The 24,025-nt window shown below is 40.6% G+C and overlaps 1 protein-coding gene across 25 annotated transcripts in view; it reads left to right on the forward strand.

Annotated features, from left to right (window-relative positions):
* rims1b (regulating synaptic membrane exocytosis 1b) overlaps positions 1-24,025 on the forward strand; it is a 225,161-nt gene that overhangs the window by 95,286 nt on the left and 105,850 nt on the right. For 22 of the 25 annotated variants that reach the window (XM_061907362.1, XM_061907409.1, XM_061907397.1 and 19 more), the window contains exons 3-5: positions 1,357-1,377; positions 17,743-18,047; positions 20,085-20,890. In XM_061907362.1, coding sequence (XP_061763346.1) covers positions 1,357-1,377; positions 17,743-18,047; positions 20,085-20,890 — 1,132 coding nt within the window. Of the gene's footprint in view, positions 1-1,356; positions 1,378-15,330; positions 16,343-17,742; positions 18,048-20,084; positions 20,891-24,025 lie in introns of those variants that run through there. The other 3 variants (XM_061907367.1, XM_061907505.1, XM_061907484.1) reach the window with 2 other exon arrangements.

Raw genomic sequence — 24,025 nt, forward strand, 5'->3', positions numbered from 1 at the left:
TTTAACCTGAGCAACAATTTGAGGCAGTATAATGTTGATTAACGTGGGCAGAATTATTATAGTGTTCCCAATGTTAAAAGGATAAAGTCATTGATCACAAATTTGGCAAATAAATAACCCAAAAATGTATAATTTGTTGTTTTCTTGGTAATGTGTGTAAGGTGTGCAATTTGTTGTGAGTTCATGCACTGTGTTGGTTTTGTTCTTTGGGTGTTGTTCATGCTCGGTTCATTTTGTGCACCAGTAAAAAAAACATAACTTTTTCTTGAGTTTGAAAAAATATATATATATATTTTTCACTAAAGAAGGGTTCGATGAATCCGCATATGAAACTGGTGGGGTTCGGTACATCCAATAAGGTTGAGAACCACTGATCTAGACAGAGACTGTCGTGATGCTCTTAGATCAGACCTGGGCAAATCAAGGCCCGGGGGCCGTTGAGCTTTTCAATCTGGCCCACCGGATATTCCCAAATAATTGTTTTAGATCTGTAAGATGGAAACTGTAGCTGCCATTTTGATGTTTTCTAATGAACGTAAGTCTTCAATTATACAAAATATTTCAATGGTTGGAATATGCGTTTATGGATGATATACCAGTTACTATGGTAATCTAATTAGTTACTTTGGTCATCTAATTAGTTGCTATGTTAATCTACGTCACAGCAGCTCAGAAAAGGCACCGAGCAGTGTGGGTGGGAAGTGTTTCCACAGACGCGGAAGGAGATTTTCACAACAAAAAGTTCTAAAGCTTAGTGATGTATAGAATACAATAGAAAGTACTTTATTGATCCCTGGGGGAAATTCAGCAAATATCATATATATCAGTTTGTAGGTGGTTTTATTTTGTACCCTTCACGTTCCTATTTCACTGTTTGTTGCATTTTTGTTTCGTCGAATATGTCAATCGAAAGGGGGTGTGACATTCAAATGTTGTCAATATTCAGTGTTTTATCGTTCATGGAAACATTTAAAATTCCATTAAGTTTTTTAAGGCGGTCTGCCATAACGATTTTATCATCCAATCAGACATTATTGTGAGGTTTTGTATTGGTGTTCCTAAAAATAGATATACCGGCCCCCAGACACATTTTTTTCTCTAAATGTGGCCACCGAGCCAAAATAGTTGCCCAGGCCTGTCCTAGATCATTTTGAGTTTTACCTTTTAAAACGGAATCCATGTTTTTTCCGTGCTGGAAAACAATAGCAGAGGCAAGAGAGCAGTGTGTAGGAGAGTCATGCTGTGTACTGAAGTCGATACTGTTTTTTGGTATCGTCGATCTCTCAGGAGTAGAGCCTCCAGAATTTAACTCATGACTAATGCTGCGTTCATTGTCTGTTTCCTCTCCCTTCAAAGTGTATCATAGTGAAGGACAGGGTAAGGCTACCCGGGTGATGGATTTGCTGCATGGGTCACTCCAATTGTCCCTTACTTGCACATCTGGATCTGTATTCATTCACAGATGTGTGACTAAAAAAGCCAGTGCCATTTAGCATTATGAACAAAATAAGCTGGCTGGTGATTCTGCATCAGTGATCCAATTCTGAGAATGAATCCAGACCCCAAAAGTCAACAGACTAAGTGAGCATGAGCAATATCAGACGATATCTTTCTGGGGAAAGAACTACAGTCGTGGTCAAAAGTTGACATACACTTGTAAAGAACATAATGTCATGGCCAAATGAAAAAAAAATCTCCCTGCAGACTCACCAGTGCCTCCATGGAAAGGCCACCCTCTACCTTGGCAAGTTTCACTGCAATAAGGCGCTTTCGGTAGCCATCCACGAGCTTTTGGCAAGCTTCTGGTTGAATTTATGACCACTCCTCTTGACAATATTGGTGCAGTTCAGCTAAATTTGTTGGTTTTCTGACATGGAGTTGTTTTTTCAGCATTGTCTGCACGTCCTGACTTTGGCTACAAAGTCAGGACTTTGTGGCCAAACTGCTCAATTTTTCTTTCATATGACATCACATGGACAAAGATAAGACCTTCTCGAGGAAAGTTTTGTGAAACAAAAATTTAGCTGTTTGGCCACAATACCCAGCAATATGTTTGGGAGAGAAAGGGTGAGGCCATTTATCCCAGGACCACCAACCTACCGTCACGCATGGTGGTGGTAGTATTATGCTCTGGGCCTGTTTTGCTGCCAATGGAATCGGTGCTTAACAGAGAGTAAATGGGACAATGAAAAATGAGGATTACCTCCAAATTCTTCAGGACAATATAATATTATCAACTTGGAGGTTGGGTTTTGGGCGCAGTTGGGTGTTCCAACAGGACAATGACCCCAAACACACATCAAAAGTGGTAAAGGAATGGCTAAATCAGGCTAAAATTAAGGTTATAGAATGGCCTTCCCAAAGTCCTGACTTAAACGTGTGGACAATGCTGAAGAAATAAGTCTGTGAACGAAAACCAACACATTTAGCTGAACTGCACCAATTTTGTCAAGAGGAGTGGTCCAAAATTAAACCAGAAGCTTGCCAGAAGCTTGTGGATGGTTACCAACGGCGCCTTATTGCAGGACTTTTTTTCTGCAGCATTGTTTCAGTCAGGACTTTGGGAAAGCCATTCTAAAACCTTAATTCTTAGCTGAACTGCACCAATATTGTCAAGAGGAGTGGTCAAACATTCAACCAGAAGCTTGACCCAGCAGATTCGCTCACATTTTTAGTAGACCCATAATAAATTCATAAAAGAACCAAACTTCATGAATGTTTTTTGTGACCAACAAGTATGTGCTCCAATCACTCTATCACAAAAAATATGAGCTGTAGAAATGATTGGAAACTCAAGACAGCCATGACATTATGTTCTTTACAAGTGTCTCTTTTGACCACGACAGTATTTTTACAAATCCTGACCCTTCTCCTAATGTAGTAGGCATGGCTGTGCCAGAGTTGGGATATGGCAAAAATTAAAACATAGGAATGGAGAGATTGGCGCTTTAACTGGCATCCAAATTGTACTAAAACTAAAAATGCAATATAAATCCATAATATACATCCATGCCTGTGCATGCTTCCCCTGCCTGTTCCGAGACCTGTTCAGCTGTAAAGACAGTTATACTGTAGCGCAGATGACACGTGTATGGTGTAAAATACAATAGTACAAATGGTATACTGTCAGTTTACAACTATGATATCCTGTGGTAAGAACAGTAAGTTTTCCATTCCTGCCTATACACACACCCACGCAAACACACACTTATGCACAATCAACAGGACCAGTGTTCTATGAGCCCGTGTCGGCATCTTTCCTGATCTGTTTTTTTCTTGTTGTGTAATACTCCTAATGCATTTGCATAGTTCACGGGTCTCAGACACGCGGCCCGCGAGACATTATTTTGCGGCCCCCACCTTAATATGAACGTTTAATGTTAGTGCGGCCCGCAAATTTTATATGAATGGCGCTTGACAGCGTTGTGTGTGGAGCTGAAGGAATCTACCAATCACGGTGTGGTATGTGGCTCCCGAGGGGTCGAACATTGACGCCAGACGAGCGGTACGGTAACTTCCGAAGCACTCCGCCGAAGGACCGAGCAACAATACAAAACTGTGGTGCACTGGACCCCAGCGCTGATACTCCGACAGAGAATCGCTGGTGGAATCGGACGTATAACACGATAGTCGTGATGTTAGCCCGTTTGGGGCTAATTGTCCTACCGTAACTGTAAACTCCACGGCAACAATTTTTGTTTTTTGGGTCCAAAAAGGCTCTTTCAACGTTCTGGGTTGCCTACCCATGTGTTAGTGGAAAAGCGGCAAATGAGTGAAAGCGACAGAAACGTTGCCATGGAGACAACGGTTTCCTTACGTGCCTGGCTGGAGTCGCACCGGGACACCTGTCCGTCATTAATAACAGTCCACGATAACCTGGACCAATTCAAACTGTTTTTTTTTGTTTTCTTTATTGTTTAATTTGCATTGCCTCACATTCCTTAATCCTCATTTTGTTCATTTATATGTTGATTTTATTTTGTGATGAAAATAAAAACAAAGACCTTTAAAAATATTTTCTTTTAAGAAATATTTTCTTACGGCCCCGCTTCACCCAGACTCTACATCCAGTGGCCCCCAGATAAATTGTGTTTGAGACCCCTGGCATAGATTGTGTTTTACAGACCGCGTCCAAGCCGCTTTCTGACCGTCTCCACAGGATGTGCCGTTTTTTTGGGGGGTGGTCTTATTTACGTGCTTACACTTCGTCTGCGTCTTTTCCCCTTTAGCCATGTTGTAGTTTAAAGCGCTTTCATTTCAAGTCTGACAGAGTTAAGTTGAACTACTCGCTAATTTCAGGAATCCCAGATGTTCACTATTGGGCGTATTTCCACTATTTTTGTAGCCCTATCTAGTGGTACGCCAAAAAGTCACTTACATAAATATAGATATTTTCCGATGCCAATACTGCACTTTTTGGAGGTACATGTATCAAAAAGTACAGTCGTAGTCAAAAGTTTACATTCACGGCAATGTTAATATTTAGTTACATGTCCCTTGGCAACTTTCACTGCAATAAGGCGCTTTTGGTAGCCATCCACAAGCTTCTGGCAAGCTTCTGGTTGAAATTTTGACCACTCCTTTTTAAAAAAATGGTGCAGTTCAGCTAAATTTGTTGGTTTTCTGACATGGACTTGTTTCTTCAGCATTGTCCACACGTTTTTTGTCAGAGCTTTGAGAAGGCCATTCTGAAACCTTAATTCTAGCCGGATTTAGCCATTCCTTTACCACTTTTGACTTGTGTTTGGGGGTCAATTTGTTGTTGGAACACCCAACTGCGCCCAAGACCCAACCTCCGAGCTGATTATTTTAGGTTGTCCCGAAGAATTTAGAGGTAACCCTCCTTTTTCATTGTCCCATTTACTCTCTGTAAAGCACCAGTTCCATTGGCAGCAAAACAGAACTAAAGCATAATACAAACCCCGTTTCCATATGAGGTGGGAAATTGTTTCAGATGTAAATATAAACGGAATACGATGATTTGCAAATCATTTTCAACCCATATTTAGTTGAATATGCTACAAAGACAACATATTTGATGTTCAAACTGATAAACATTTTTTTTTTGCAAATAATCATTAACTTTAGAATTTGATGCCAGCAACACGTGACAAAGAATTTGGGAAAGGTGGTAATAAATACTGATAAAGTTGAGGAATGCTCATCAAATACTTATTTGGAACATCCCACAGGTGTGCAGGCTATTTGGGAACAGTTGGGTGCCATGATTGGGTGTAAAAGCAGTTTCCGTGAAATGCTCAGTCATTCACAAACAAGGATGGGGCGAAGTTCACCTATTAACATCCTAATCGCTGCCGTTGTGTCCTTGGGCAGGAAACTTCACCCTTGCCCCCGGTGCTGCTCACACTGGTGAATGAATGATGAATGAATAATTGGTGGTGGTCGGAGGGGCCGTAGGTGCAAACTGGCAGCCACGCTTCCGTCAGTCTACCCCAGGGCAGCTGTGGCTACAGATGTAGCTTACCACCACCAGGTGTGAATGAATGATGGGTTCCCACTTCTCTGTGAGCGCTTTGAGTATCTAACAATAGAAACGCGCGATATTATCCATTATTATCATTATTATTATTTGTGAACAAATGCGTGAGCAAATAGTCAAACAGTTTAAGAACAACATTTCTCAACGGTCTATTGCAAGGAATTTAGGAATTTCACCATCTACGATCCGTAATACCATCAAAAGGTTCAGAGAATCTGGAGAAATCACTGAACATAAGCAATGATATAACAGACTTTCGTTCCCTCAGGCGGTACTGCATCAAAAAGCGACATCAGTGTGTAAAGGATATCACCACATGGGCTCAGGAACACTTCAGAAAACCTCTGTCAGTAAATACAGTTTGTCGCTACACCTGTAAATGCAAGTTAAAGCTCTACTATGCAAAGCCAAAGCCATTTATCAACGACACCCAGAAACGCTGCCGGCTTCTCTGGACCCGAACTCAGCTAAGATGGACTGATGCAAAGTGAAAAAGTGTTCTGTGGTCTGATGAGTCCACATTTAATTTTTTTGAAACAATGAACCTTGTGCCTTCTGGACCAAAGAGAAAAAGAACCTTCAGGACTGTTCTAGGTGCAAAGTTAAAAAGCCAGCATCTGTGATGGTATGGGGGTGTATTAGTGCCCAAAGCATGGGTAACTTACACATCTGTGAAGGCACCATTAATGCTGAAAGGTACATACAGGTTTTGCAACATATGTTGCCATCCAAGCAACGTTATCATGGACGCCCCTGCTTATTTCAGCAAGACAATACCAAGTCACTTGTTACAACAGCGTGGTTTCATAGTAAAAGAGTGCGGGTACCAGACTGGCTTGCCTGTAGTCCAGACCTGGCTCCCATTGAAAATGTGTGGTGCATTATGAAGCCTAAAATACCACAACGGAGACCCCGGACTGTTGAACAACTTAAGCTGTACATAAAACAAGAATGGGAAAGAATTCCACCTGAAAAGCTTCAAAAATGTGTCTCCTCAGTTCCCAAAGGTATATTGAGTGTTGTTAAAAGAAAAGGTGATGTAACACAGTGGTGAATATACCCTTTCCCAACTACTTTGGCACGTGTTGCAGCCATGAAATACTAAGTTAATTATTATTTCCCAAAAAAATAAAGTTTATAAGTTTGAACATCAAATATCTTGTCTTTGTATTATATTCAACTGAATACGGGTTGAAAAAAGATTTGCAAATCATTGTATTCCATTTATATTTACATCTAACAATTACCCAATCATATGGAAACGGGGTTTGTTCTACCATCACCATCTGACCACAGAACTTTCCTCCAGAAGGTCTTATCTTTGTCCATGTGATGTCAGATGAAACAAAAAATTAGCTGTTTGGCCACAATACCCAGCATAATGTTTGGCAGAGAAAAGGTGAGGTTTTTAATCCCAGGAACACCACACCTACCGTCAAGCATGGTGGTGGTAGTATCATGCTCTGGGCTTGTATGTATGAAAACTTTTGACCACGACTGTACTTGTACTCAGTGTAACTTTGCATCACAGATCGCACATCCCTCATACTGTGTTTCGTGGGGTTTCTGGCTGTATTTATTTTTGTTATCTCCGATCTTGTTATGTGTCAAAGACACAAACAACTTTTCTTTTCAACACTTTCAGATTTTGGTGTGTGTGTATGGTTGAAACCAGGACTTAACTGTTCTCCACAGGGAGACAGTGGTCCTCTAAAAAGAAGACGGACTGTCAGCGGTTTGTTCAGTTTCTGGAAGCCATCTGGAGCTGATACAAACATAAACAAACAGAGACAATTAAGAAGCTATAGCGACAGTGACAGCAGGGTAGCTTGTCAGAGGAAGCTTTCAAAAATGCGTCGATCCTTTTCAAGGTACAGAAATGTTAAAAGGTTAAAATTACACAGTTTAAAGATATTTCCTTTTATTAGGTGACATGCACTGCAAGGCATGTAGGGAAAATTACTTGTAAAATTTTCTGTGAACAGCGAATACATCTTTATATATCTCTATACTGCTTGTTCTCATTAGGGTCGTAAGCTCAAGCCTAGACAAGTACATCATTTTGTATTTGATTTATGCAGTCCACACTGCAAAAAGTCAGCGTTCAAAAACAAGTGGGAAAAAACTAACAAAAATGAGGGGTATTTTACTTGAACTAAGCAAAATGATCTGCCAATTGAACCAGAACATTTGTCTTGTCAAGACTTTCCAAAACAAGTACAATTAGCTGACAGAAATGAACCCCAAAATACCATAAAATAAGTATATTTTTACTAATAAAAAGTGCACTTTTCTTGGTAGAAAAAAAAATTATCAGGCCTTTTTTTTCTGTATGTTCAAAAATATTCTTAGATGAAGTAAACGCTAGTACCATTATCTTGACATAATGATATGCGCTCGGCATTACATTTCTTGAAACCAGCACAATTACACTAAAAACGAGTTTATATTTCTTAATGGAAAGACAGCAAGGTAACCGCTTGTTACTCTCAGGGTCTCCTAGCCGCAAATCATATTGTCTAATAATGCATTTTCCCATCGATTACATGACATCATCGCACCAAGTGCGTGCTCTTTCATATATATATATATATATATATATATATATATATATATATATATATATATATATATATATATATATATATATATATATATGTATATATATATATCTATATATATATACATATATATAGATATATATATACATCTATATAGATATATATATATCTATATATATATATATACATCTATATATATACATATATATAGATGTATATAGATATAGATATATATAGATATATCTATATATATCTATATATATATATATATATATATATATATATATATATATTAGGGCTGGACAACGATTAAAAATTTTAATCGAAGTTAATCGCACTATTTCTCTGATTAATCGCGATTAACTGCATTGTATACGCAAAGCCCAATAATGAATTCAAAAGTAGTGTGTAGTGCACCTTTATTGGAATATTCTCTTACATGAACAAAAGCGCCAAAACATTTGTTGTGCAAACACAATTCAAATCAGTCCTTGTTAAAAATTAGCAGTTAAATAGCATATTTTATGAAAATCAACTCAAAAAATGTAAATACAAACATTTAAGCTTATTGCCACTGCCAGGTTATTTAAGTTATCCTGTTTGTTATGGAAAATAAATATAAGCTACATACAAATCTCTGAGCCACAATCATAACATCTGAACAGGCAATGTCTGAGGTATCAGCAGAAAAAATTTTTTTATCGGGATCTTATGTTTAAAAAACCTATATTATAGGTAGTGGGCTGTTTTAGGGAATTTTTGATCAAATTATCCGTAGTAGCAATATTAATAATGTTGTGTTTATTCTGCGTAGTGCACTTAAAATAATTATGACCATATATCTAGGAATTGATATGATGGGAATTTTCCGATTGTTTGCTTGGTGCTTTGATAAACTGAACGCATCATATACATGGTACTATGTTATGATTTTATGAGCCAGGGAAAAAAAGAACTACCCTACCCAGCATGCAACAGGAGTGACGAGCATGTGTCGAGGTTGTGTCGCCATGACGGCATCTTGTATGTTGTGATATGCACGCTCTGAAAGTAAACGTTAAGAACTCAGCCAACACTCCTCGTCTGCATTATTCATAAATAGACAGACAACACATATACTCCGCTGCTTCACAGGCCGCTGGATGTAGCCGGCAAAGTATTCCCATGCTAGCTAGCCGGTCTAGCAAGCACGCGTCATTCAGTCCAAAACGGCCCGATCTATCCACATTCAGAATTGTCTGGCGGTCGTAAGTGATCCCGGAGTGACCACGCTGTAAGCCAGCCATGAAATTTGCAGAATTGTCCGGTATTTTTGCCAAATGTTCCATCTTTACCAAGAGCCCCTCGAAGCCGAAGCCCATCCGGGCGACGCCATCTTGTTAAGAAAAGGCGTTAACAAAATAAAAGCATGTAAACAACATACGCAAATGTGCAATAAAATAATTGTCGGCTTTAATAGATTGATGAGTTAACTCGTGATTAACGCATTAATTTGCCCACCCCAAATATATATATATATATATATATATATATATATATATATATATATATATATATATGTATATATATGTGTGTATATATATATATATATATATATATATATATATATATATATATATATATATATATATATATATATATATATATATATATATATATATATACTAGGGCTGTGGATCCTTGGGTGTCCCACGATTTGATTCAATATTGATTCTTGGGGTCACGATTCGATAATGTATCGATTTTTTCGATTCGATTCGATTCAAAAACGATATATTTCCGATTCAAAACGATTCTGTATTCATTCAATACATAGGATTGTCACACCTATGGATCATGTTTTGTTTTGGTCATGTTCGGTTTGGTTTTTTGGACATTTGGTTCTGTCTTTTCACTTCCTGGTTTGTTATGTTACCATAGCTACTCATTAGTTTCCCCTAGTCACGCCCCGATCATCAGCCTCTCACACCTGTTTCTCATTACCACTGCTACTATTTAAGGATTTTACTTTCTGTCCATCAGTCTGGGATCTTCACACTCGCACGCACCCTACCCATGCTGCACCTCCTTCACGACCTCGATAATCTGTTTCATGCCTTGTTGTTCGTTTTGGTCCACGCCGAGTAAGTTTTGTTGCTTATGCCATTGATTGTATCTTTTGTTTATTTGTATATAGTCATGCCATTGTGCTGTTTTGTTTTAAGTTTAGTATAGATTATTTTCCGCCACAGAGCGGGTCCTTGGTTTGCCTTTTTGTAGTTTGTTTGTTTATTTAATAAACATCATGTACTTACATTCATGCCCGACTCGTCCCACATCATCCTTGCATCGAGGAAGCACAAACATCCACAGTCCTGGCTTAACAAGGATTTCAGCAGGATCTACCCCAGTCTGCTGACATGCTAGCAGTGTAGTAGATTTTTTTTTAAAAGCTTTTGTAATTGTAAAGGACAATGTTTTATCAACTGATTGCGATAATGTAAAATTGTTTTAACTACTAGTTGAACCAAAAATATGATTTACTTTATCTTTGTGAAAACATTGGACACCGTGTGTTGTCAAGATTATGAGATGCGATGCAAGTGTAAGCCACTGTGACACTATTGTTCTTTTAGTTAATTTTTATAAATGTCTAATGATAATTTCAATGAATGATTTTTAATCACTGCTATGCTGAAATTGTAACTAATATTGATACTGTTGTTGATAATATTCATTTTTGTTTCACTAATTTTGTTTTGTTCTGTGTCGTGTTTGTGTCTCCTCTCAATTGCTCAGGTTTATTGCAGTTCTGAGTGTTGCTGGGTCAGGTTTGGTTTTGGAATTGGATTGCATTGTTATGGTATTGCTGTGTAGTGGTTTTGTGGATTGATGAAAAAAATAAAATAAAAATAAAAAAATAAAAATTAAAATAGATTTTAAAAAATGAGAATCGATTCTGAGTCGCACAACGTATTCGATTCGATTCGTATTCAAATCGATTTTTTCCCACACCACTAATATATATGTATGTATGTATATATATATATAAATATAAATATATATATATATATATATATATATATATATATATATATATATATATATATATATATATAAATGTATATATGTATGTATATATATGTGTATATATTTATGTATATATATATGTATATATGTATGTATGTATTTATATGTATGTGTATGTATATATATTTATATATGTATACATACGTGTATATATGTATATATATGTATGCAATGTTCAGGGCTTTTCTCGCTCGCGGCCTCCTGATCGCTCGTGTGTGTCTGCTCTCCTTCTCATGGCCTTGGACGCTGCTGATTAGATAACCAGTCCCAGCTGGGCAATCTGCTCACCTGTCAGCTGGGCATTATAGACTCCCTTCAGCAGGATGCGCACCGACCACGCCCCCCTCCACAATCATGTTTTTTTATAAAATTTGAAACAATTATTAAAAATAATCAAATGATTTGCGTAAGTGGGATGGCCGGATCACACTACCAAGTAACTAGGTCAACCTAACCCTGTCCGAATGTCTCATATTTGGTCCGGTTTTTTCAATCAATCAATCAATCAATGTTTACTTATATAGCCCTAAATCACTAGTGTCTCAAAGGGCTGCACAAACCACCACGACATCCTCGGTAGGCCCACATAAGGGCAAGGAAAACTCACACCCAGTGGGACATCGGTGACAATAATGATCCAGTGGGACGTCTGTGACAATAATGATTATGAGAACCTTAGAGAGGAGGAAAGCAATGGATGTCGAGCGGGTCTAACATGATACTGTGAAAGTTCAATCCACAATGGATCCAACACAGTCGCGAGAGTCCAGTCCAAAGCGGTTCCAACTCAGCAGCGAGAGTCCCGTTCACAGCGGAGCCAGCAGGAAACCATCCCAAGCGGAGGCGGATCAGCAGCGCAGAGATGTCGAGGCGGATCAGCAGCGCAGAGATGTCCCCAGCCGATACACAGGCAAGCAGTACATGGCCACCGGATCGGACCGGACCCCCTCCACAGGGGAGAGTGGGACATAGAAGAAAAAGAAAAGAAACAGCAGATCAACTGGTCTAAAAAGGGAGTCTATTTAAAGGCTACAGTATACAAATGAGTTTTAAGGTGAGACTTAAATGCTTCTACTGAGGTGGCATCTCGAACTGTTACCGGGAGGGCATTCCAGAGTACTGGAGCCCGAACGGAAAACGCTCTATAGCCCGCAGACTTTTTTTGGGCTTTGGGAATCACTAACAAGCCGGAATCCTTTGAACGCAGATTTCTTGCCGGGACATATGGTACAATACAATCGGCAAGATAGGATGGAGCTAGACCGTGTAGTATTTTATACGTAAGTAGTAAAACCTTAAAGTCACATCTTAAGTGCACAGGAAGCCAGTGCAGGTGAGCCAGTACAGGCGTAATGTGATCAAACTTTCTTGTTCTTGTCAAAAGTCTAGCAGCCGCATTTTGTACCAACTGTAATCTTTTAATGCTAGACATGGGGAGACCCGAAAATAATACGTTACAGTAGTCGAGGCGAGACGTAACAAACGCATGGATAATGATCTCAGCGTCCTTAGTGGACAGAATGGAGCGAATTTTAGCGATATTACGGAGATGAAAGAAGGCCGTTTTAGTAACGCTTTTAATGTGTGCCTCAAAGGAGAGAGTTGGGTCGAAGATAATACCCAGATTCTTTACCGTGTCGCCTTGTTTAATTGTTTGGTTGTCAAATGTTAGAGTTGTATTATTAAATAGAATTCGGTGTCTAGCAGGACCGATAATCAGCATTTCCGTTTTTTTGGCATTGAGTTGCAAAAAGTTAGCGGACATCCATTGTTTAATTTCATTAAGACACGCCTCCAGCTGACTACAATCCGGCGTGTTGGTCAGCTTTAGGGGCATGTAGAGTTGGGTGTCATCAGCATAACAGTGAAAGCTAACACCGTATTTGCGTATGATGTCACCTAGCGGCAGCATGTAGATGCTGAAGAGTGCAGGGCCAAGGACCGAACCCTGGGGAACTCCACACGTTACCTTAACGTAGTCCGAGGTCACATTGTTATGGGAGACACACTGCATTCTATCAGTAAGATAAGAGTTAAACCAAGACAGGGCTAAGTCTGACATACCAATTCGTGTTTTGATACGTTCTAATAAAATATTATGATCGACGGTATCGAAAGCAGCGCTAAGATCGAGGAGCAGCAACATAGATGACGCATCAGAATCCATCGTTAGCAATAGATCATTAGTCATTTTTGCGAGGGCTGTCTCCGTCGAGTGATTTGCCCTGAAACCGGATTGAAAGGTTTCACATAGATTGTTAGACGCTAAGTGTTCATTTAACTGCTCCGCAACAATTTTTTCGAGGATTTTTGAAATAAAGGGAAGGTGAGACACCGGTCGGTAGTTTACCATGAGGTCAGGATCGAGGTTAGGTCTTTTAAGAAGAGGATGAATAACCGCTTTTTTGAATGCTAGGGGAACAGTGCCCGAGGAAAGTGATAAGTTTATAATATTTAGCACTGATGGACCTAATAATACAAAGAGCTCCTTGATCAGTTTCCCAGGAAGAGGGTCAAGTAAACACGTTGTTTGTTTTATTCCATTTACACGTTGTAACAATTCCTCTAATGTTATTTCCTCAAAACGAGAGAAACTATTTTGGAGGGCAGTATCCGCCGTATATACAATCGTGTCAGTGTTAATAGAACCCCGTTGTAGCTGGGACGCATTGTCTTTAATCTCCTTTCTAATGACTTCAATTTTCTTACTAAAGAATTGCATAAAGTCATCAGCTGAGTGGGTGGAGCTACTGGAAGGAGTCCCTTGTTGGGTAAGCGATGCTACCGTACTAAACAAAAATTTAGGATCGTTTTTATTACGGTGGATGAGATTTGAGTAATAATTAGCTTTAGCTAAGGTAAGCATGCGTTTATAAGTTATTAAACCATCACTAAATGCTTGATGGTGCACCTCAAGTTTAGTCGTGCGCCATTTGCGTTCCAGCTTTCTGCATAATAATTTCTGAGCTCTAGTTTTTTCTGTAAACCACGGGGTGCGCTTTTTTGGAGCCTTTTTTAACTTTAGCGGTGCTATGTTATCAATGGTTTCGCGCAGGGCGTCGTTAAAGTTGTTAGTGAGGTTATCAATAGAGCCCACATACTTTGGGAATGGTGCCATTACCGAGGGCAGTAGGTCAGCAAGAGTTGTCGTTGTGGCCGTATTAATGTTGCGGCTGCTATAGCAGTTATTATTATTATTAGTTTGACGAACATGCGTCTGAACCTCGAATTTTATAAGGTAATGATCGGACAATACTTTAGTATACGGGAGTATCGTAACTTTGGAAGCGGTGATACCCCTGACAAGCACTAGGTCTATCGTATTACCGTTGCGATGCGTGGGTTCATTTATTATTTGTGTGAGACCACAGCTATCAATTATAGTCTGGAGCGCTACGCACGGTGGGTCCGATGGGGTATTCATATGGATATTAAAGTCCCCCATTATGATTATATTATCGGCGTGTGTCACTAGATCAGCAACGAACTCTGAGAATTCATTGATAAAGTCCGAACAGGGCCCTGGGGGGCGGTAGATAACAGCCAGGTGTAGAGGCAGCGGTGTGACAGACCTCATAGTAAGCACCTCAAACGATTTATATTTATTATTTATGTTAGGACTAAGGTTAAAGTTTTCGTTGTATATTAGTGCGACCCCCCCACCCCTTTTAAGCGGACGGGCAATATGCGCATGTGTAAAGTTAGGAGGACATGCCTCATTTAGTGCAAAAAAGTCGTTTGGTTTAAGCCAGGTTTCACTGAGACCGATGACGTTAAGATTGTTGTCTCTGATAATATCATTAACTAACAACGTTTTGGGAGACAATGATCTTATGTTTAAAAAACCTATATTATAGGTAGTGGGCTGTTTTAGGGAATTTTTGATCAAATTATCCGTAGTAGCAATATTAATAATGTTGTGTTTATTATGCCCAGTGCATTCAGTATAATTACGACCATATCTAGGAATTGATACGACGGGAATGTTCCGATTGTTTGTTTGTTGCTTTGATAAATTGCACGCATCATGGTTAGCCACCTCAGTAACGGGGATTTTCCGATTGTTTGTTTGTTGCTTTGATAAACTGCACGCATCATAGTTAGCCACCTCAGTAAAACACATGTCCAACTCTGAAACACTCAAAGCAGAAAAAACTTGTTCTAATTTAACAGACTCCTTACCCAGACCAGTAGTCTCGCACTTTCCATCTAAATCCGTCTTCGGGATGGAGGAAAGTGGTGTTCTGTGGGGATTAGCCTTCTGCTTTGTTTTTAGCCCCGCTCGACATCCGCGTTTCCGATCACACCGCTGGCGTCTGCTCCGTAGACGGCCCCCGCTGCTACTAGACTCCGCTGCTTCACAGGCCGCTGGACGTAGCCGCCGACGAATCCCCATGCTAGTTAGCATGTTTAGCACGCCCGCGTCTATCAGTCCAAAACGGCCCAATATGTCCATATCCAGAAGTGTCTGGCGGTCGTACGTGATCACGGAGTGACCACAATGCGAGCCAGCCATGAAGTCTGCAGAACTGTCCGGCATTTCCGCCAAATGTTCCATCTTTAGCAAGAGCACCGCAGTGTCGCAGCCCGTCCGGGCGCCGCCATCTTGCCAAAAGTCAGGAATTATATGGGATTTATTTTATACACTGTAATATTTTATGCAGATAGTATTGAGAGATTATTTTAACCTTAATCTCTAACCTTTAGTTGCGATTTAGAGTTAAAACTGTGGGATACGGGGATATACATTAGAAGTGAGAACAGGAAGCGTGAATTGTCATCTGATGATGAGTTGGAAAATAGCGAGGAAAGGATTACTGGCCACTGTTAATCTGCAACCTCCTATCTGACGTAAAGGGGTGGAGATCGACATAGGGAGGAACTGTTGTGTGTCTGCCCGCAATTGATTTATTTTAGATTGGTCTGGACACGAGCCAAGTCAGATTCAGAAAGAACGTAGGATGCCGCCCGCGAAAAATCCAGATTACTGCCCATGGAGGAATATCATTAAAAAAGGTTGCATATTTTTACAGCGGCGCCCTCTTTATAACGTATAGGTTCTGCTGTGGAATTTACGAGATCACTTCATTTCTCCGTCGCGGTGGATTATATTCCTGAGAAATAAATGTTTGGAATTATGAATACAGAGGAAAGCGAAATCCTTGTTTTTGTGCGGCCGAAGTGGGGACCTAACCTTTAACAATGCTACCATGTGAGTATTTGTCTTTGAGTCTGATTTACAGCAGTGGTTTTCAACATTTTCTCAGCCAAGGCATTGAAAAAAATCTCGAGGCACACCATCAGCAGAAAACATTAAAACATTGTTGGATATGAATTCAAACCATAACCGACCATGCATCACTGTAGCTCTTGTCTCAAACTACATGTACTGTCACGACCTGACACATCACGCCGTGACTTATTGGCTGTTTTCCTGTGTGACATGTCATGTACGGATGTACTTTCTGGATGCCGTCTGCTGCTCCACACGCTGTAAGTCTTTGTTGTCGTCCAGTATTCGGTTTTTGTTTACTTTGTAGCCAGTTCAGTTTTAGTTTTGTTCTGCATAGCCATACCTAATCTTCAATGCCTTTTATTTTTGGTTTAAGCATTAGATACCTTTTTCCTGCACACTGCCTCCCTCTCTGCATATTTTGATCGCGACAAACCATGTTCCCGACATCTACAAAGCAATTAGCTACCTGCTGTTGCCTACTGATATGGAAGAGTATTACACGGTTACTCTGCTGAGCTCTAGACAGCACCGACACTCAACAACAGCATATCATTTGCCGACTATAATTACTGGTTTGAAAAACATATCTTTAACCCAAGTTGGTGAAACTAGATATTGTACTTTGTGGACGCTGTCTGCTGCTCCACGCGCTGTAAGACTTTGCTGTCGTCCAGCATTCTGTTTTTGTTTACTTTGTAGCCAGTTCAGTTTTAATTTGGTTTTGCCTTGCCATCCCTAAACTAACCCAAATACGTGAAACTAGATAATCTCCCACGGCACACCAGACTGTATCTCAGAGCACAATAGTGTGCCACGGCACAGTGGTTGAAAAACACTGATTTAGAGACTTGTGGTAATCATTAGCTGTGGTGCTAAATCACGAAGACAAAAAAAAAAATCTTGAAATAAAAAAAATCTGGATCATTTGCGCCTTTGTCACTGTTATAAGGGATGGCGTGGCGCAGTGGAAGAGTGGCCGTGCGCAACCCGAGGGTCCCTGGTTCAAATCCCACCTAGTACCAACCTCGTCACGTCCGTTGTGTCCTGAGCAAGACACTTCACCCTTGCTCCTGATGGGTTGGCGCCTTGCATGGCAGCTCCCTCCATCTGTGTGTGAATGGGTAAATGTGGAAGTAGTGTTAAAGCGCTTTGAGTACCTTGAAGGTAGAAAAGCACTATACAAGTACAAACTATTTAAACTATATTTATATTTTATGTAAATTGGTGGAAAATATTCCAATATAAAACATAGTATTTTAAATTTTTCAAAGAACATTTCCTCTGCTTTTCCTAATTTCCGTGAATGAAATTGAGTGTCTTAAACATGCCACTTCTTTCAACAAGTCAAACACCTTTTGTCGTCTCAACTCTTGCAGGTAATGTGGGTATGCAACCTGTGCCGTAAGCAGCAAGAGATTCTCACTAAATCAGGAGAATGGTTTTCAGAGTCAGGGGTGCGGCCTGGGAACCTGGGCTCCACTTTGAACGTCACGTCCACGGGGGGTGAAGCCCAACGGGATGCGAAGCTGCTGCGCTCTAAGTCCCAAGCCCCGTCGTCGACAACTAATACCAACACTGCCCTGCCGCACAGGACACAGACGCCAGCAGGTGGTACTGCTGCCGTTCAGGGTTCTGACGCCATGCCTGGTACCCGCTCTCAAAGTGAACCGCCTCGAGAAAAGTAAGTGTTGTCACTGGAATGTATCTGGAATTGCTTACCTGTATTATCACTGCAAGGGATGGGCATAATCCATCCATCCATCCATCCATTTTCTACCGCTTGTCCTCCATTGAGCCTATCCCAGCTGGACAGGTCGCCACCTCATCGCAGGGACAACACAGATAGACAGATAACATTCACACACTAGGGACCATTTAGTGTTGCCAATCAACCTGGGATGGGCATAATAAGACACTAATTGATTGAGCTACACTATATTGACAAAAGTATTTGGCCACCTGCCTTGACTCACATATGAACTTGAAGTGCCATCCCATTCCTAACCCATAGGGTTCAATATGATCTGGGTCCACCTTTTGCAGCTATTACAGCTTCAACTCTTCTGGAAAGGCTGTCCACAAGGTTGCCGAGTGTGTTTTATAGGAATTTTCCACCATTGTTCCAACAGCACATTGGTGATATCACACACTGATGTTGGTCGAGAAGGCCTGGCTCTTAGTCTCCGTTCTAATTCGTCCCAAAGGTTCAGGTCAGGACTCTGTGCAGGCCAGTCAAGTTCATCCACACCAGACTCTGTTATCCATGTATTTATGGACCTTGTTTTTGTGCACTGGTGCACAGTCATGTTGGAAGAGGAAGGGGCCCGCTCCAAACTGTTCCCACAAGGTTGGGAGTGTGGAATTGTTTGAAATATTTTGGTATCCTGGAGCATTCAAAGTTCCTTTCACTGGAACTAAGGGGCCAAACCCCAACTGCTGAAAAACAACCCCACACCATAATTGCTCCTCCACCAAATTTCACACTCGGCACAATGCAGTCCCAAATGCACCGTTCTCCTGGAAACCTCCAAACCCAGACTCGTCCGTCAGATTGTCAGATTGGTGTTGGTCGAGATGGCCTGGCTCTCAGTCTACGTTCTAATTTATCCCAAAGGTGTTCAATCGCGTTCAGGTCAGAACTCTGCACAGCCCAATCAAGTTCATCCACACCAGACTCTGTTATCCTTGTCTTCATGGACCTTCCTTTGTGCACTGGTACACAGTCATGTTGGAAGAGGAAGGGGCCCGCTCCAAACTGTTCCCACAAGGTAGGGAGAGTGGTATTGTCTGAAGTGTTCTGGTATCCTGTAGCATTTAAAGTTCCTTTCACTGGAACTCCGGGGCCAAGCCCAACTTCTGGAGCAGGCCCCTACCAGGGCACAAAGGAAGATCCATACAGACTTTGGGGCGACATAGCTTGGTTGGTTGAGTGGCCGTGCCATCAACTTGAGTGTTCCAGGGTCGATTCCCGCTTCTGCCATCCTAGTCACTGTTGTCCACGCTGTGTCCTTGGGCAAGACCCTTTACCCACCTGCTCCCAGTGCCACCCACACTGGTTTAAATGTAACTTAGATATTGGGTTTCACAATGTAAAGAGCTTTTAGTCAATAGAGAAAAGCGCTATATAAACATACTTCACTTCACTTCACATGGATAACAGAGTCTGGTGTGGATGAACTTGACTGGCCTGCACAGAGTCCTGACCTGAACCCGATCGAACACCTTTGGAATGAATTAGAACGGAGACTGAGAGCCAGGCTTTCTCGACCAACACCAATGTGTTTTTGGAAGAATGGTTCGAGAATTCCTATAAACCTTGTGGACAGCCTTCCCAGAAGAGTTGAAGATGTAATAGCTTCACAAGGTGGACCGACATCATATTGAACCTTATGAGTTAGGAATGGGATGGCACTTCAAGTTCATATGTGAGTCAAAGCAGGCGACCAAATACTTTTGGCAATATAGTGAATTTAATATCAGAATGAAACAAATAATATTGCACCGTGTTTGGTTTTTTTAAGTTCCCTGTTGAGCCCCTGCATCCCATGTTCATTGGGCTAAAAAAAGTTTATTTGCTCGGTTGTGTCAGCATAATCCTGCTTACAGACAGACAGGAAGAGCGAAGCCCATGATCTTCTTGGCATGATTATGTGTTTAGGCTTGTTTGTCCATACACTTTTCTGTCATTTTAAAATATTGGAATGCCCTTCTCTTCCAGGAAAAGGCCAGTTTCTTACCATGAACAAAACGGTAAGGGAGGGTTGGGACGTGGTGGTGCTCGGAGGTCTGCTGGAAAGTTGCCATCTCACTCATCTCTGGATGAAAGAGTCGGCGAACCAAGGGAGAGACAGTTAGGCAATGGTCACAGGCTAGAAAAGATCCACTCTCAAGACTATGATAACGGGGAGGAAGGCTTGGGTCGCTTGGAAAGAAATCGCAGACGGACAGAGGACGATGAACAGAGGGAACGCCAGCGACGTGAGGAGGAATTCCAGAACCGCTACCGTAGTGACCCCAACCTTGCTCGGTACCCTGTGAAACCCCAAAAAGAGGAGCAGGAGATGCGCATGCATGCAAAGGTTTCCAAGGTCCGCCATGAACGTAGACACAGTGATTTGGCAATCAACGAGGTTGGACTAGGGCCTGTTGAAGGAGGAGGCGGCGGAGCGCATTTGCCTGAAAACCGTTTGACCAGGAGAGGAAACCGCAAAGCGCACTCGGAAAACTTCCGAGCTTACTCCGTGGAAAGGACCGCGAGGCCCGTGCCACCGGATAACCGGGACTGCTCGGAGCAAGGTTCGACACTCCCGGCGCGAGACAAAGCCGGGGACAACCTGCTGAGGAAGGACTCTCAGAGTTCGGAACAGTCTGAGTCGTTGTGTCCGCCCCCTTCGCGGTCGTACAAGAGCAAGCGCGGAGTGAACAAGAGGCAGATGTCCATAAGCAGCTCAGAGGAGGAGGGCGGCTCAACGCCTGAGTACACCAGCTGTGAGGACGTGGACATGGAAAGTGTCAGCGAAAAAGGTCAGTCACGTAAACGAACTCCCTCCAGTAGTCGAGTCCGGGTTGTTTTCATATATCTTCACCCATATTCTGTAGTTCCTTTACCACATTTCCATCGTCATTTCTTCCTATCAACACTTGCCCTAATGGCTTTCTCCGACCTCATACTCTCATTTATGATCCGACCGGTCCTGTCTCGCCGGATTTCCAATCATCTCTTATCCATTGCATTCTCATAACCATGCACATTGACATAAAGCCCTCCCCTTTTTTGTGCCACAGGTGATTGTAGACATTTTCTAAACACTTCAAATATATTTAATCAAAACAAACTCATCAATCATAGTAGTACGAGTCCTCCAATGGATTATATTTAAAATTCTGCATCCGGTGTCATACACTTATTCTGCATTGGTGAATAGTGTTGCTAATTGTGTTAAATTATACAACATATATACACGCATACTGTATGTATAGACATTAACACTGTAGATTACCCTTGGACTGTGTCATTTATACCTTTTGTCCCATGGCTACTTCTGATCGAACGGCATAACTATTTTATTTGTAGAGACTCTGTGATTTAGGCCAGCAGATTTGTGGAATTAGGTCAGTGTTTCTGTTGCTGTGTAATGTTTGACAAACAGCCAGCTGCAAAAGCTAAACACGGGGCTAAGACACGTTCATGGTAACCCAATACTTTTTGCTACCTTTTTGGAGTATTCTTTACAGAATTTGACATGTATGTTTAGGCTATGCAGAGGAATTAACGTTATGGGGAAACCGATGGTGGAGATAGCTGTTTTGTAATAGCTGACTCCTTTCACCAGTAACAGTAGGGTTGCATCCAGTTTGGTAATTGTGTGAATGTTCCAAAGCATTCACACATTGATTGATTGATTGAGACTTTTATTAGTAGATTGCACAGTACAGTAGATATTCCGTACAATTGACCACTAAATGGTAACACCAGAATAAGTTTTTGAACTTGGTCCACGTTAATCAATTCGTGGTATTCACGGTATTCTACACCAAAATTATTCTATTTATTCTTCATCTTATTATTACTATTCTTCTCCAGATTTTGGTGCGCCCTACATTCCACATTTTTCACCCGATTCAAACTGTTCCAACTTCAAACTGTTCAGCCTATTTGGGAATCGCAGGCTTTCCCTTGACAATTTCAAAACATTCCCAGATTTCCCAGAATTCCAGGTTTTCTGACACATTTTTCCCATTCAAAATGAATTGGCCAGTTTTCAAACGTTCACCATTTCCACATTTTTAAACCTTTTCATACCATTCTACCTTCAACACATTCCACCATCCTGTAAATTCAAACTACTTTTGTTTCCAAGTTTAAAAAAATCCCAGGATTTTCCAGAATTCCTCTTTTATTCAAAGCCCTATTTTCACTTTTTTTCTGGTGACTACTCCTTTCACATTTTTCAACGCATTTCAACCGTTCTACCGTCGAAACGTTCCTCTTAATTAGGACAAAAAAACTGAGAAATATTCCCGGTTTTCTCAAAATTCCAGGAATTCCTTAATACTATTTCTCACTTCAACATGTTACTACTTCAACATTTCTCAATGGATTTTAAAAATGACAATACCAACCATTCCAGGTTATTCAGACCATTTAAGTTTTTTGCCATTTTCCAAAAATTCCCGCTTTTCCCGAAATTTCCATTTTTTTTTGGGACATTCCGGTTGAAATCAATGGGACATTCTTCAAAGTTCCACAATTCCCACATTTTTCATCCGACTCAAACTCTCCCAACTTCAAAATATGCAACCTGTTTGGGAATTTTGTGCTCTACTGCAATGATTCTAAAAAAAAATTCCAGGATATCAGTTCAACTTCAGTATGGACCATTTGCACGAAATTCCTTCAGGAATTGCCTGATCTAGTTTTTCCTCTACTTCTTCTCCAGATTCATACTGTTCCATCTACTAACTGTTCAGCCTATTCGGGAATCGCAGGCTTTCCTTTGACAAATTCCAAAAAATCCTAGATTTCTGAGAATTCTAGGTTTTCTGAGACATTTTACCCATTCAAAATTGATTGGCCACTTTCAACCATTCCCCCATCCTGGAAATTCAAACTACCATTTTTTCTAACTTAAAAAAAATTCCAGGATTTTCCCAGAATTCCTGGTTTTCCAAAAACCTATTTCCACCCTGTTGTCTGGCGACTACTCCTTCAACATTTTTTAACTCATTTCAACCGTCCCACCGTCAAAACATTCCTCTTAATCAGTACAAAAAACAAAGTTGTTTTTTGAACTGGAAAAATTCCCGTTTTTCTCGAGAGTCCAGGAATTCTGTAATACTATTTCTCAACTCAACATGTTACTACTTCAACATTAAGTTTTTTACCATTTTCAAAACAATTCCCGCTTTTCCTGAAATTTCCAATTTTTTGGGACATTTTTCCCATTCCAATGAATTGGCCAGTTTTTAAACTTTCACCATTTCCACATTTTTCAACCTATTCATACCATTCTACCTTCAACACATTCCACCATCCTGGAAATTCAAACTGCCTTTGATTCCAAGTTAAAACAGATTCCAGGATTTTCAAAAATTCCTTTTTTTTTTCAAAGCCCTATTTTCACTTTTTTTTTCTGGCGACTACTCCTTTCACATTTTTCAATGCATTTCAACCGTTCTACAGTCAAAACATTCCTATTAATTAGGACAAAAAAAACTATTTTTTCCTCTACTTCTTCAGATTTTGGTGCGCCCTACATTACACATTTTTCCCCCGATTCATACTGTTCCAACTTCAAACTGTTCGGCCTTTTCGGAAGTCGCAGGCTTGCCCTTGACAAATTCCAAAAATTTCCAAATTTCCCAGAATTCCAGATTTTCTGAGACATTTTTCCCATTCAAAATTAATTGGCCATTTTTTAAACTTTCAACCTTTTCACCTTCCTGGAAATTCAAACTACCTTTTCCAAACACCTATTTCCACCCTTTTGTCTGGCGACTACTCCTTCCACGTTTTTCAACCCATTTCAACCGTTCTACCATCAAAACATTCCTCTTAATTAGGACAGTCCATAGTGGATCAAGTTAATAGTGTGAAAGTCCAGTCCATAGTGAATCTAACATGATAGTGAGAGTCCAATCCATAGTGGATCTAACATA

This window comes from Nerophis ophidion, linkage group LG01, assembly GCF_033978795.1.
Source record: "Nerophis ophidion isolate RoL-2023_Sa linkage group LG01, RoL_Noph_v1.0, whole genome shotgun sequence".
Taxonomy (NCBI): domain Eukaryota; kingdom Metazoa; phylum Chordata; class Actinopteri; order Syngnathiformes; family Syngnathidae; genus Nerophis; species Nerophis ophidion.